Genomic DNA, 13629 nt, shown 5'->3' on the forward strand with positions numbered 1-13629 from the left:
ATGTTACAGCCTTATTCTAAAATGGATTAAATACTTTTTCCTCAATTTAAACACAATACCCCTTAACGACAAAGCAAAAAAAGGTTTTTAGAGTTGAAAATATGAAATTATATTTACGTTAGTATTCAGACCCTTTACTCAGTAGTTTGTTGAAGCACCTTTGGCAGCGATTACAGCCTTGAGTCTTCTTGGGTATGATGCTACAAGCTTGGTACACCTGTATCGGGGGAGTTTCTCCCATTCTTCTCTGCAGATCCTCTCAAGCTGTGTCAGATTGTTTGGGAAGCATCATTGCACAGCTATTTTTAGGTCTCCAGAGATGTTCGATCGGATCAGTCCAGGCTTCTGCTGGGTCACTCAAGGACATTCAGAGACTTTTCCTGAAGTCACTCCTGTGTTAGCTTGGCTGCGTGCTTAGGGTTGCTGCAGACATTTTTTTGGTACCCTTCCCCAGATCTGTGCCTTGACCAAATCCTGTTTTAGAGCTCTACGGACAATTCCTTTAACATCATGGCTTGGATTTTGCTCTGACAAAAATATTTAACAAGTGATCTAACAATTCCACAACAACTACCTAATACACACACATCTAAGTAAAGGGATGGAATAAGAATATGTACATATAAATATATGGATGGGCCATGACCGACCGGCATAGACGAGATGCAATAGATAGTATAAAATACAGTATATACATCTGGGATGAGTAGTGAAAGATATGTAAACATTATTAAAGTGGCATTATTATAGTGACTAGTGGTCCATTTGTTCGATTGGCCAATGATTTCAAGTCTGTATGTAGGCAGCAGCGTCTCTGTGTTAGTGATGGCTGTTTAACAGTCTGATGGCCTTAAGGTATAAGCTATTTTTCAGTCTTTCAGTCCCAGCTTTGACGCACCTGTACTGACCTTTCCAAATCATGTTCAATCAGTTGAGTTTGCCACAGGTGAACTCCAATTAAGTTGCAGAAACATCTCAAGGACGATCAATGCACCTAAGCTCAATTTTGAGTCTCGTAGCAAAGGGTCTGAATACTAATACTAGTGTAAATGTGATATTTCAGTTTTTTATTTGTAATACATTTACAAAAATGTCTAAAAACCTGTTTACGCTTTGTCATTATGGGGTATTGTGTGTAGATTGAGGGGGGGAAACGATTCAATACATTTTAGAATAGGACTGTAAACATAAAATGTGGAAACCGGCCTGAATAGTTTACGAATGCACTGTATATATTGTGTTTTTTTTATTTAACTTGGCAAGTTAAGAACAAATTATTATTTACAATGAAGGCCTACACAAGCCAAACCCAGACCACGCTGTGCCAATTGTGCGCCGCCCTATGAAACTCCCCATCACGGCCGGTTGTGATACAGCCTGGATTCAAACCAGGATGTCTGTAGTGACACATCTAGCACTGAGGTGCAGTGCCTTAGACCGCTGCGCCACTCAGGAGCAATATAGTGCAGACATAGGTCTACGGTGCAGACTAGTAGATAGTTTGTTACAGCATTAACAAAGAGGCCAGTGCCATAAAAGGCGCTTTCTGACATGGTAGCAACCCGCAACATTATGATCATGTTGGGAATAAATCACTGATATTACTGGTGGTTTGTTTGTAAATAGCTAGCTCGTCTATTTATAATGATGGCCTACCAAAAGGCCTCCTGCTGGGATGGGGGCTGGGATTCAAATATAGGACAAAACACATATCGGGACAAGAGAGACAACACCACATAATGAGTGGCCTAAAACAACAACATAGCATGGTAGCAACATGACAACAACATGGTAGCAGCACAAAACATGATATAAATATTATTGGGCACAGACAACAGCACAAAGGGAAAGAACACACTGTATATAGATTTTTCTGGATAAGAGCGTCTGCTAAATGACTTAAATGTAAATGTGTTATTGACTGTCTCTTTGTTCAACCAATGTGTAACTCTGTGTTGTTTATGTCGCCCTGCTTTGCTTTATCTTGGCCAGGTCACAGTTGTAAATGAGAACTTGTTCTCAACTGGCCTACCTGGTTAAATAAAGGTGAAATAAATATATATATATATAAAAAAAGAAGGTAATACATCACGCGAATCAGCCACAACTGTCAGTAAGGTGTCCATGATTAAGTCTTTGAATGAATAGATGGAGATAACTGTCCAGTGAGTATGTATATAAACTCTATATCTATCTATATTGTATATCTATGGTAGTATCATTCCTACATTTTGACTACCATTTATTATGTACATGATTCCACGGGAATATTCCTTTAAGGATACACACCCAATCATCAGCCTCTTAATCTTTGGCTATTACCTGATTGGCCAGTTGTCCCCGCTAAAGTAAATTGTTTTCTGGTTTTAATCTCGGCCAGTACGAAACCCATGCTGTTTTATCCGTGAAGATTAACGAGAAATAAAAACTGTTCCTGGTGAATTTGGTAATTTTTGGGTGAGACGGGTTAAAAGTTATCTAACGTTAGCGTTCTTGCTTGCCAGTTGATAGCGTTGAATTGCAGGTGGTGGTTTGCTATTTTAGCTCGCTCTGTTCTCATCAACAAAGATCATTATTAGCTAGCTACCTAGCGCTAGCACAAGTCAATTTAGTGCAGACACAGGTCTACGGTGCAGACTAGTAGCTAACTTGCTATATCATTAGCAAAGAGGCTAGTGCCATAAAATACCATAAAATGCACGTTCTGACATGGTAGCAACCCGCAACATTATGGTAATGTCAATAGATCGCCGCTGTTGGTTTGTTTATAAGTAGTCCTGTTAGCTAGTTCCGAACATTTGATAATGTAGCCTAATGTTACATTTTTGTGTTGGATGTGTGATGGCCTGGTCTAGCTCTCGAGTTAAATCAGCTTGGTCTTTTGCCCACAGAATTCAAAGAAAGATGAATGTTAACCAGGCTGAGGTACTCAAATCAACTAGATGGAGAACAAACCTGGAGAAAGTTAACATAACCAAGAGGACTAAACATTCCAAAACGAATGGGGTTACTTTGAACTCCATACAAGTAAAACGGGAACCAAGAAACTTTGAGCAGAAGGAAATTGGGGACGGTGACCGTTCCAAACTTTCCTTGCTGAAGAAGCATGTCAAGCAACAACAAACTACATCCAACCAAACGACCATTGGTAGTCAGATATCATGGAGTCCTCTAGTGCTGTTAACAAGATTGTCTAAGGTCAGAAGAGTTAGTCTTTCCAAACATGTGACAGTTAATAACTAGTCGAGTATTTAGATTGTTGGTTAATGCGTGCTGTTTTCTCATCAATATAATCCATAAGGTGGTGGTTAAGACTCTTCGGAGAGATACTAAAGTGTGTTTGGTGAAGGAAGAGACAGATGCCAGGAGGGATGAAGACAAGGGAGGTAGGATATAGTGTTCATACATCAGTCTACTCCCAATACTGCAGTTTAACCCTCAAATACTACATAGTTCATCTCCTGTGACCCAGATATAGTGCTGAGTGATTAGTGCTTTTTGAGGTTTGTTCGGTTTCAATTAAAAATAATAAGAGGTTCATGGTTTTCAGTTTGGATCAGTTTTAAAACCTTAAATGCACCATGCATTATGTGGGTTGAATGCTGTAACATGGAATATAACAATTAATGAAGTTAATTTGATGCCCATTACTGCTTATCACTTATTAACCATAGTTTATTCCCATTACTTTACTTAAAATATTTGTGTATTACACTTATGACTTTATTATTACATTCCAAGTCATCATTTCCTCTCTATAGAGCTGCTGTCTATTTTCTGACAAAATCACTGTTTTAGTAGTTCAATGTAAATAAGGCATACTTTTATGACTGAATGATTACCAACTATCAATCACTTAGATCATGTATTTTCAGGGAAAGATACCTCTTGAAGCAACTGCTCTCGATCGTGCATTCGAATGTCTCTTTTACATAGCAGGCGTAAAAGGACCGGACAAGTAGGCACGCAATTGATTATGGTCATTGTAGTGAATTACTATGTTTTCTTTGCAAAACTATTTGGAAACTACAACTCCATACTACATTGCAGAGTTCGGGCTTGATCTGATTAATCTCTAGAGAAACTGTGCATTGAGCTCGCATAAAAATAAATTGAATTTTAATAATTGAACCGACGTCGGTAATTTAGTTTTTTTATTTATTAAATAACCAACATTTCAGTTAATCGCTCAGCACTACCCAGATGTATCTGGATGAAGCATTTGTTGTGTTCTATAGTCTCTAATATGTAGTGATTATTGTAGAAAACAAGTGTTGCAAAAATCATTGGGTCTCACAGGATTAAATGGGTGAATTAAATGTCAGCAAGGATTTCAGAAAATAACATTTCTGTCCCCTTTCTCTCCTCTTATCATACCCTTCTTCTTTACCTTCCTTCCTTCCACCCATCTCTGTACTCCCTCAGTCTTGTCTCCTCAGTTCTTTCCTTGTCCACACTGCACCATCTCCTTTACTGACTGTTACTTCCTGGAGAACCACATCAAGAACAAACACCAGAAGCAGTACCTGGCCATGTTGAAAAGCCAAGTCTCAAAGAGTAAAAGAGTGTATGGCCCCACACACAGCTGTCCCCACTGTAGCTGCATGTTCCATACACCACGACAGCTAGACATTCATACCCGCCAGGCCCACCCCTCTGCCCGTCCCCAGAAACCTGCCCATCCCCGCAGGGTTCCGGGGAAACTCCACCCCTGCCCGCAGTGTGCCCGCAGATTCCCTTACCTGGGCACCCTGCTGAAGCACTGCAAGAATTTGCACAAAATGGCCGTTGTTCGCATCGATGGACACCTCAGTTGCGCGGAGTGTGGGAAGAGCTTTGAGAATTGTTGGGGACTGGGGCCTCACCGGTGTCACGAACCAGAGGGCACTAAACCTAAGGACACTAAGCCTGTGATATGTCTGGAAGTCGGCTTCCATTGTTCCGAGTGTGGCAAGATCCTCACTACTCCTACAAGCCTGAACACTCACATGCGCATCCACACTGGAGAGAAGCCTTATGAATGCAAGGAGTGCGGCAAAAGATTCTCGAATAGCAGCAGTTTAGGCAAACACCTGCTGATACACAAGGGGTTCAAAGAATTCAAATGCCAGGATTGTGGGAAGGCTTTCGCCCAGGCAAATCTTCTCAGGAATCACATGACTGTTCACTCTGGTGAGAGAAAGTTCTCCTGCTCCCATTGCGACAAGCGGTATGCATACAGGGGTAGTCTGGAGCTTCACCTGCGCACACACTCAGGGGAGAGACCTTTCAAATGTACTGTGTGTGGTAAAGACTTTGCTGACAAATGTTATCTGAAAACACACCTGAATATCCACAACAACCAGAAAAACTACCATTGTGGGGTTTGTGGGCGGAAGTTCATAAGGCTTGGGTTGTTGAAGTTACACATGCGCTCACACACCGGGGAGAGGCCCTACCACTGCACAGTGTGCGACAAGAAGTTTTTTAGACTCTCACACCTGAAGAACCATCATCTCACTCACACAGGTGAGAAACCATATACCTGTACAGAGTGCGGTAAAAGCTTCACTCAGTCTGGAGATCTGGCTAAACACAAGCGCCACCACACTGGGGAGAGGCCATTTGAATGTTCTGAATGCCACAGCCGTTTTATCTGTTCAGGTTCTCTGACCCTGCACATGAGGACCCACACTCACCGTGATGTAAAGCCATTCTCCTGCCAAGAGTGTGGGAAGAGCTTTTATGAACAGAGTCATGTAAAAGTCCACATGAAAATCCACAATGGGAAACCGTATTCCTGCCCCCACTGCTTTGTTTGCTTTGCTCGCAAGAGCAACCTTTCCAATCACCTGTCTAGATGTCCTCAACTTAAATGAGTTAAACCTATGAATATGGGGGGGGGGGGTTCGTTCCCTTCAGTGATCGATGCTGGACAACAGATCCGAACTGTACCCCTACTGTGTATGGTAACTCCATATCACAGAATCGACCTATGATACCACAATGTCTTTAGCAATACTCCAATATGTTCATATACATTAAATTGTTAGTTACGTTTTTGTCTGTTTTTAACCTGTATTTTATATTTTTTAAATATGTACTGAAGGGACAGTGATGTACAGAAGATTGTTTGACTGATTGTCCTAGTGATTAGTATTTGATGATGTTTTGAAAAGATGATGGGATGTTTATTTTCCTTTGTGTTTGTGGTGTATACCTAGATTTGGAAGAAGAGGAGCATTTATGTAACGGTCACACCCCTAGTATTGTTATAAACATGATATTAGATTCATGGGGCTCCCGAGTGACGCAGCGGTCTAAGGCACTGCATCTCAGTGCTGGAGGCGTCACTATAGACACCTGGTTCGAATCTAGGCTGTATCACAACCGGCTGTGATCGGGAGTCCCATAGGGCGGCGCACAATTGGCCCAGCGTTGTCTGGGATAGGCCGGTGTAGGCCATCAGTGTAAATAAAAAACTTGTTCTTAACTGACTTGCCTAGTTAAATAAAATAAAAATGAAATGTAATTACATAAAGACCACTTGAACAGTTTGAACACATGATTTGTTTCAGTCCATAAGCCATCATTGGCCTGCACTGGTTGTAATATTGCAGTCCTAAACTTGAGGCCATACTTCTGCCAAGAATGTGGGAAAAGCTTCTATGACCTGAAACACTTTAGATGCCACATGAGGACACATGGGTGAGAGATCATACCCCTTCCCCCTTGCTTCTCCAGCTTCACTCACAAACCAAATCTCTTGAAACACCTGCCTAATGTTGTAAATGATCATGATTTGCCTTTTTGATTTAACACCATATATAATGAAACGCATTGTATTCATAGGGGTGGCAGGGTAGCCTAGTGGTTAGAGTGTTGGACTAGTAACCCCCGAGCTGAGCTGACAAGGTACAAATCTGTCGTTCTGCCCCTCAACAGGCAGTTAACCCACTGTTCCTAGGCTGTCATTGAAAATAAGAATTTGTTCTTAACTAACTTGCCTAGTTAAATAAAGGTAATATAAAAAATAGGTATCACTTGGAGATGACTCTGCCACTGTGAAATTCTAACGTTATAATGGATCGTCATTAGGTTATAGTTACATTGTTTAATGAACTATGTTTTGTACTTTTTCTGTATTTTTTTCTTCATTTCTTCGCTTTTTAAATGATATACACGAGATTTGTATGCCGACTCCTGGTGATGACTGACAATAAAGATGCCATATTTCACAAACTGTCACGTCTGTTTTGTGCTTAAAGGTAGACTCAGTAAAATGAAGCTGCCACGAGCAGCACCACAGATAATGCGATGAGGGAGATGCAAGACTGCTCTCACGTGGTATCTGTGCCAGTGGAGGCTGGTGGGAGGAGCTATAGGAGGATAGGCTCGTTGGAATGTCTGGAATGGAACAGAGTCAAATGTGGTTTCCATGTTTTTGTTTTATACTGTTCCATTCCAGCCATTACAATGATTCTGGCCTCCAATGGCTCCTCCCACCAGCCTCCTCTGATCTACTCTATGTGCATGGGTCACTTCATACTATTACAGCGTGATAGCACCAGGACCAAAACCGCAGAGAGATTTAGCCTCGCACTTCAATGCACTTAGTTCTTGTGGAAATTGACCTGCTATGTTGTTTACTTTGTGCATGTACGTCATATCGTTGAGTCTACCTTTAACGTAAATCCACATCACTCCCAGAGTAATGTCAATTCAGTTAAGTTGGGTTAACAGGGTTACCACTTGAACAGAGAACCACCCATCCTGTCATTAATTGATTTGGACCAGTCCATAAGCTAAGAACCATCATTGGCTTGTAGTGGTGTTGATATTCCTTTGTCCTGTACAGTATTGGTTCCCAACTAAGGGTACAAGCCTAGGACCTCTGGGGGTACTTGAGAAGACTCATGAGACTATAGGCCTACTGGTAAAATGTACATTATGGTATACTTCAAGGGTACTCCAGGCAAAGCAACATTTAGTTGGTGGTACAGTATCGTTCCCACATTTTGACAGAAGAGGCCTGTTATTATTGCAATAAAATAACTTTTTATTATCATAAACATAACACATTTCCAATATAATTTATTTTGAGGAATATTTCTTTAAGAATCCACACCAATAAACCGCCTCCAAATCGTTGCATATCGAGGAGCCATTACCTGATTGGTCAAGGCCACGTGTAGTAGGCACTTTAAGGACATAAACTAGGATGTGCAGCGTTTTTATGGCGTCGACAAAGGTAGGCGAGGCTGTGTTGGCCCTTCTATCATTGAGCATTTACGAGATATACAATAATACGTTAGCCTTTGCTGTATTATTCTTATCAACAAAAACGAGACTACACGTTAACGACTAAGGTGAAACTCCATATGATTATTCATTTTCGTGTTCGTGTGTTGCACCAAAGATACTGGATATACGAGATGCTTGTCTCTACCCTAACAATGGGGATTCGTTGTCTACAGAGCATAACGGCGGGCTCCCCCCTATTCCTTTCTTTAGATAGGTGGATTACGTCTCGTTTTTTGAATATTCTATGAGGGGTGTTGACGTCCGCCGCCTGTAAAACAGTCTCGAATTTCAACAGGGACAACTCTTGTATAAAGTGTTTTTTCTTAAACCTGCCTGGATGTCAGTGCATCACACTTATATCAGTATACTCGTAACAACCTAAGCATTACCGAACTTATATTATATCAAATAAGCCACACGTATAAAAATATAATTTCCTTTTTATCTTGACTAAATTCGACACTCATTGCCCCGACCCCATACAAAAACTCCTCACATAAATAATTATCTGCTTAACGTGGAGAGATTTTGGGCAGAGACACGCTCTCGTTTTGCCTCTCCCTATCTGGTTGCACTTGCATTCAGTAGCATCTATGGATTACATAGAATAGACGTAAACGGGAGAATCAAGGACAGGACGGTTCCAGGGGCTATTTATTACTCTGATGCTGTTGCAAAACGTTTCTTTAACGGAAGCAAAAGGAACGAAACGGGGAGGGACTTATCTGAATTTGTCCAATAGAAACTCGTGGTTGGACATGATTACACCCATGATGTTCTGAGATTCTCTCTGGTGTTTACAAAACCACTTCTACTGTGAGATTATTATATCATGAGGATGCTGCTAGATTAGCATATCAGGACCTGTTTAAAGGCGTTACGTGGTCAATCTGATGTTTGCATTGGCCGTTCAGCATTTACGACGATAAGCCTCTGCAGAAGTCAGGGCATGTATACTTATTGCGCTTTGCGGAGCAGCGCAGATCTGTTGTAAAGGAAGTTGTCAAGGAATGAGTTTGTGTTTATACAGGACCTCCCATCCCCACCTACCGTCACCCAACCCTGTCAATGCGAAGGAGCTATATGGAGCCCTCCACATTGTTACAACATTTGGGAGGCGCACGGCGGTGCTGTATGGAGCTCACTTTGGCCTCTGCATGCCACCAGAGGCTCCGGGATTGCTTTACACCATCCATATAGAGCCTCTGACCACATTTTCGGATCATGCATTAATCGGCTTCTTTTTTTTTAACGGTAGAGCAAAGGATGGCACTATATGGGAAATTAATTGCCGCAGTATTGCCGTTGTAGTGACTACATTATGCATGGAATGCCAAGGCATAATTGTATAAAAGTGTGTATTCTAATTTAAAATGTATGTTGTTCTGTACCTATCTATTAATGTTATGTAGGAGTAGCTGCTGCTTTAGCAGTAGCTAATGGGGATCCTAATAAAATACTAATACTAGCAGCTCAAGACATTAGCTAGTTAGACTGCTGCACCATTTGAGATCCCTAAACTAAGGTACTGCATCTCAGAGCTAGAGGCGTTACTACAGACCCTGGTTCGATATATTAGTATGATCCCTGCCTGATATTGCTGTCTAAGGGATGATGCTCAATAAAACCTGGTCTTTTCCCCACAGAATTCAAATGAAGAAGCACTCCAGCAAGATGAAGAGCAAACCTGGGTAAAACAACACAACAAAACTAAGATGTCTAAACACCATCAAGACCCCATCAAAACAGAGTGTGGAACACAGTCAGATGATGTTGACTGCAATAGAGAAGAAATAGACATTAGCCAATCACCCTACATTACTAAAGGGGTTTGTAACAGCTCCATCCTAATCAAAGAGGAACCAACAGACTTTGAGCAGCAGGGAATTGGAGAGGAACCAAACCGTTCTGTTCCTTCCTTCCAGAAGAAGCACATCAAACATCAAAATACATCCAATCCAATGACCGGGTGTAGCCAGATATCAAGGAGTCCTGTGGTGACGCTAACAAGATTGTCTAATGTAAGAAGAGTTAGTGGTCTTTCCCAACATGTGACAGTAACTAGACAATACTATTTAGACTTTTGCTTCATGCATACTGTGGTTTCTTCGTCTTTCTAATCCATAAGGTGGTGGTTAAGACTCTTCTGCGAGACACTAAAGTGTGTTTGGTGAAGGAGGAAAACCCAGACGAGACAGATGGAGGTAGGGCATAGTTCATACATCCAGTCCATCCTCAACGCTGCATTTGAAATGGATGATGGGATTACTTGAACATCATTTGAACATTAATTTACCAAACTTTGAAATTAATTTTCAGCAAAGATATTTACTCAAGCATTTTATTGTTGATTGAGGAAATGTAGGAAATCACAACTATGTTCTGTTTCCTCTCTCCTCCCATCGCTCTCTTCTCACTCTTTCTACCATCCTTCCACTGCTCTGTCCCTCTCCCTCAGTCTCTACTTCTCAGTTCTTTCCTTGTCCACACTGCACCATCTCCTTCACTGACTGTTACTTCCTGGAGAATCACATAAAGACCAAACACCAGAAGCAGTACCTGGCCATGCTGAAAAGCCACGTCTCAAAGAGTAAAACCGTGTATGCCCCCACACACAGCTGTCCCCACTGTAGCTGCATGTTCCATACCCCACGGCAGCTACACGTCCACACCCGTCAGGCCCACCCCTCTGCCCCGCTAAGGAAACTCCACCCCTGCCCTTATTGTGCCCGGAGCTTCCAGTACATAGCCAGACTGCATACTCACTGCAAGGTTTGGCATAAAATGGCTGTCGCTTTCATCGATGGGTACCTCAGTTGCGCTGACTGTGGAAAGAGCTTCAAGAATTCCTGGGGACTGGGGCCTCACCAGTGTCACAAACCTGAGGACACTAAGCCTGAGGATGGCCCTGTCTATATGAACATTGGCATGCCATGCTCAGAGTGTGGCAAAAACTGCTCTAGTCCTCGGAATCTGCGCATTCACATGCGCACACACACCGGCGAGAAGCCTTACATCTGTAAGGAGTGTGGCAAGAGCTTCTCAGAAGACAGCAGTTACCGCAAACACATGATGATACACTCGGGGGTCAAGCCATTCAAATGCCAGGATTGTGGAAAGGGTTTTGCCCGGATGGGGCGACTCCGAGTTCACATGACTATTCACTCTGGCGAGAAGTCTTTCTCCTGCTCCAAATGTGACAAGCGGTTTGCATACAAGGACTGTCTGAATCTTCACCTGCGCACACACTCAGGGGAGAGACCTTTCAAATGTACTGTGTGTGGTAAAGACTTTGCTTACAGAAATTATCTGAAGTTGCATCTGAAGATCCACAACAATGAAAGGAACTACCATTGTGGGGTTTGTGGGCTGAAGTTCATAAACAGTGCAGCATTGAAAACCCACCAGCGCACACACACTGGGGAGAGGCCTTTCCATTGCACAGTGTGTGACAAGACATTTTTTCGACATGAACACCTGAAGAACCACCAGCGCACTCACACAGGTGAGAAACCATACACCTGTACCGAGTGCGGTAAAAGCTTCACTCAGTCAGGAGATCTGGCTAAACACAAGCGCATCCACACTGGGGAGAGGCCATTTGAATGTTCTGAATGCCACCGACGGTTTATCTGTTCTGCTGATCTGACCAGACACATGAGGATCCACAATAACTCACGGCCATATCCCTGCCAAGAGTGTGACAAGAGATTCCGCTTGGCCAACCACCTTAAAATTCACATGAGGACCCACACTGGGGAGAGACCATACTCCTGCCCCCGCTGCCATCGCACCTTTTCTCGCACCCACCACCTCACCGGTCACCTGCCTAGATGTCGCTGAATGATGAAATTAGACTATATAAATCAACTTTTTTACTCTTATTGTGGTTATTTAATAAGGGAACAGTGGGGTACAGAAGATGATTTTGTGCCCGACTCTGACCTGGTAATGCTAATAAATGTTAATGACAATAAAGGCCTCTATATTCTGTTGTGTAGTTTCTGGTGTTTTTGTGTATGCCAACTTGATTGAGTTGGAGGCGTGCGTAGCCAATAAGAGAGTCATACAACATACATTTCAGTCTCCCAGTATTCATTGGACTGCACTGGCTGGTTTTGATATTGCAGCATGTCTGACTCTGCATATTACAATATGCAAGCTATTGAAGAGGATTGATTCAAGCTCTTAAAGTCTGCATGGTCAATCCGCCATCTGCAGTGGCAGTATAGCATTTACTGAGATGCAGCCGCCGCAGTAGTCAGAGGAAACAAACTTTAAGTAAGTAGGTTTGTGTTTATACAGGACCTTCTGCCCCCACCTACCGTCAACCAATCATGTCAATGCTGAGCTATAAAGAGCCCTCCACATTGTTACAAAATGTGAGAGGAGCACAGCGATGTGGTACGGAGCTTGATTTGGCCCCTGCATGCCTCTGGAGGCTCACACCCGCCATACAAAGCCTCCGACCACATATGCAGATCAAGCATAAATTGGTTTTTAGCTACACTATCATTCCCATATTTTGATAGTCAAATGAGGACATAGGGGCATTCTCAATTGGTTAGCTAACTCTTCCATCCTCTCCTTGCCTCCTTTTGAAAAAGGTCAAAGGTGATCAAGGAAATTTGCATCCTGTAGCTCTAACTCCAAAAAGTTTTGGGACACTAAAGTCCATGGAGAATAAGAGCCCCTCCTCCCAGCTGCCCATTGCACAGAGGCTAGGTAACACGGTCACCTCCGATAAATCCACGATAATCGAGAATTTCAATAAGCATTTCTCTACGGTTGGCCACACTTTCCTCCTGGCTAAGCCAACAGCTCTACACCCCCCCAGCTACTTTCCCAAGCCTTCCCAGCTTCTCCTTCACCCAAATCCAGATAGCAGATGTTCTGAAAGAGCTGCAAATCCTGGACCCGTACAAATCAGCTGGGCTAGACAATCTGGACCCTCTCTTTCTAAAATTATCCACCGCCATTGTTGCAACCCCTATTACCAGTCAGTTCAACCTCTCGTATCTCCCGAGATCCCTAAAGATTGGAAAGCTGCCACAGTCATCCCCCTCTTCAAAGGGGGTGACACTCTAGACCCAAACTGTTATAGACCTATATCCATCCTGCCCTTCTAAAGTTTTCGAAAGCCAAGTTAATAAACAAATCACTGACCATTTTGAATTCCACCTTCTCTGCTGTGCAATCCGGTTTTCGAGCTGGTCACAGGTGCACCTCAGCCATGCTCAAGGTACTAAACGATATCATAATGCGCCATCGATAAATGACAGTACTGTGCAGCCGTCTCATTGACCTGGCCAAGGCTTTCAGCTCTGTCAATCACCGTATTCTTAT

General features: G+C 42.7%; 2 protein-coding genes across 5 annotated transcripts; both read left to right on the forward strand.

Moving 5' to 3' along the window:
* The first annotated feature begins 2298 nt into the window (after nt 1–2298).
* On the forward strand, nt 2299–7221 carry LOC115142015 (gastrula zinc finger protein XlCGF57.1-like). 3 transcript variants are annotated; one of them, XM_029681484.2, is made up of 4 exons: nt 2299–2446; nt 2892–3198; nt 3302–3386; nt 4426–7221. In XM_029681484.2, the coding sequence occupies exons 2-4, from the start codon at nt 2905–2907 to the stop codon at nt 5856–5858; spliced, it is 1812 nt and encodes a 603-aa protein (XP_029537344.1). In that variant the 5' UTR covers nt 2299–2446; nt 2892–2904; the 3' UTR covers nt 5859–7221. The 3 variants fall into 3 exon arrangements, with proteins under 3 accessions (XP_029537344.1, XP_029537343.1, XP_029537345.1); XM_029681483.2 differs by having other exon boundaries at nt 2300–2457; XM_029681485.2 differs by lacking the exon at nt 2299–2446 and adding an exon at nt 2466–2733.
* A 928-nt stretch (nt 7222–8149) lies between these two features.
* On the forward strand, nt 8150–12276 carry LOC115140790 (gastrula zinc finger protein XlCGF57.1-like). Of its 2 annotated transcripts, none has more exons than XM_029679134.2 (4): nt 8150–8230; nt 9930–10304; nt 10412–10487; nt 10742–12276. In XM_029679134.2, the coding sequence occupies exons 1-4, from the start codon at nt 8201–8203 to the stop codon at nt 12124–12126; spliced, it is 1866 nt and encodes a 621-aa protein (XP_029534994.2). In that variant the 5' UTR covers nt 8150–8200; the 3' UTR covers nt 12127–12276. The 2 variants fall into 2 exon arrangements, with proteins under 2 accessions (XP_029534994.2, XP_029534995.2); XM_029679135.2 differs by lacking the exon at nt 8150–8230 and adding an exon at nt 8237–8348.
* The last annotated feature ends 1353 nt before the right edge of the window (nt 12277–13629 follow it).

Source organism: Oncorhynchus nerka, linkage group LG3, assembly GCF_034236695.1.
Source record: "Oncorhynchus nerka isolate Pitt River linkage group LG3, Oner_Uvic_2.0, whole genome shotgun sequence".
Lineage (NCBI taxonomy): Eukaryota > Metazoa > Chordata > Actinopteri > Salmoniformes > Salmonidae > Oncorhynchus > Oncorhynchus nerka.

Coding starts and splice junctions, on each gene's coding strand:
- LOC115142015 (XM_029681484.2), top strand. CDS start 2,905: ATGAATGTTAACCAGGCTGAGGTACTCAAATCAACTAGATGGAGAACA. Junction 3,199..3,301: donor TGTTAACAAGATTGTCTAAG/GTCAGAAGAGTT, acceptor ATAATCCATAAG/GTGGTGGTTAAGACTCTTCG. Junction 3,387..4,425: donor GAGGGATGAAGACAAGGGAG/GTAGGATATAGT, acceptor GTACTCCCTCAG/TCTTGTCTCCTCAGTTCTTT.
- LOC115140790 (XM_029679134.2), top strand. CDS start 8,201: ATGTGCAGCGTTTTTATGGCGTCGACAAAG. Junction 8,231..9,929: donor TTTTTATGGCGTCGACAAAG/GTAGGCGAGGCT, acceptor TTTTCCCCACAG/AATTCAAATGAAGAAGCACT. Junction 10,488..10,741: donor CCCAGACGAGACAGATGGAG/GTAGGGCATAGT, acceptor CCTCTCCCTCAG/TCTCTACTTCTCAGTTCTTT.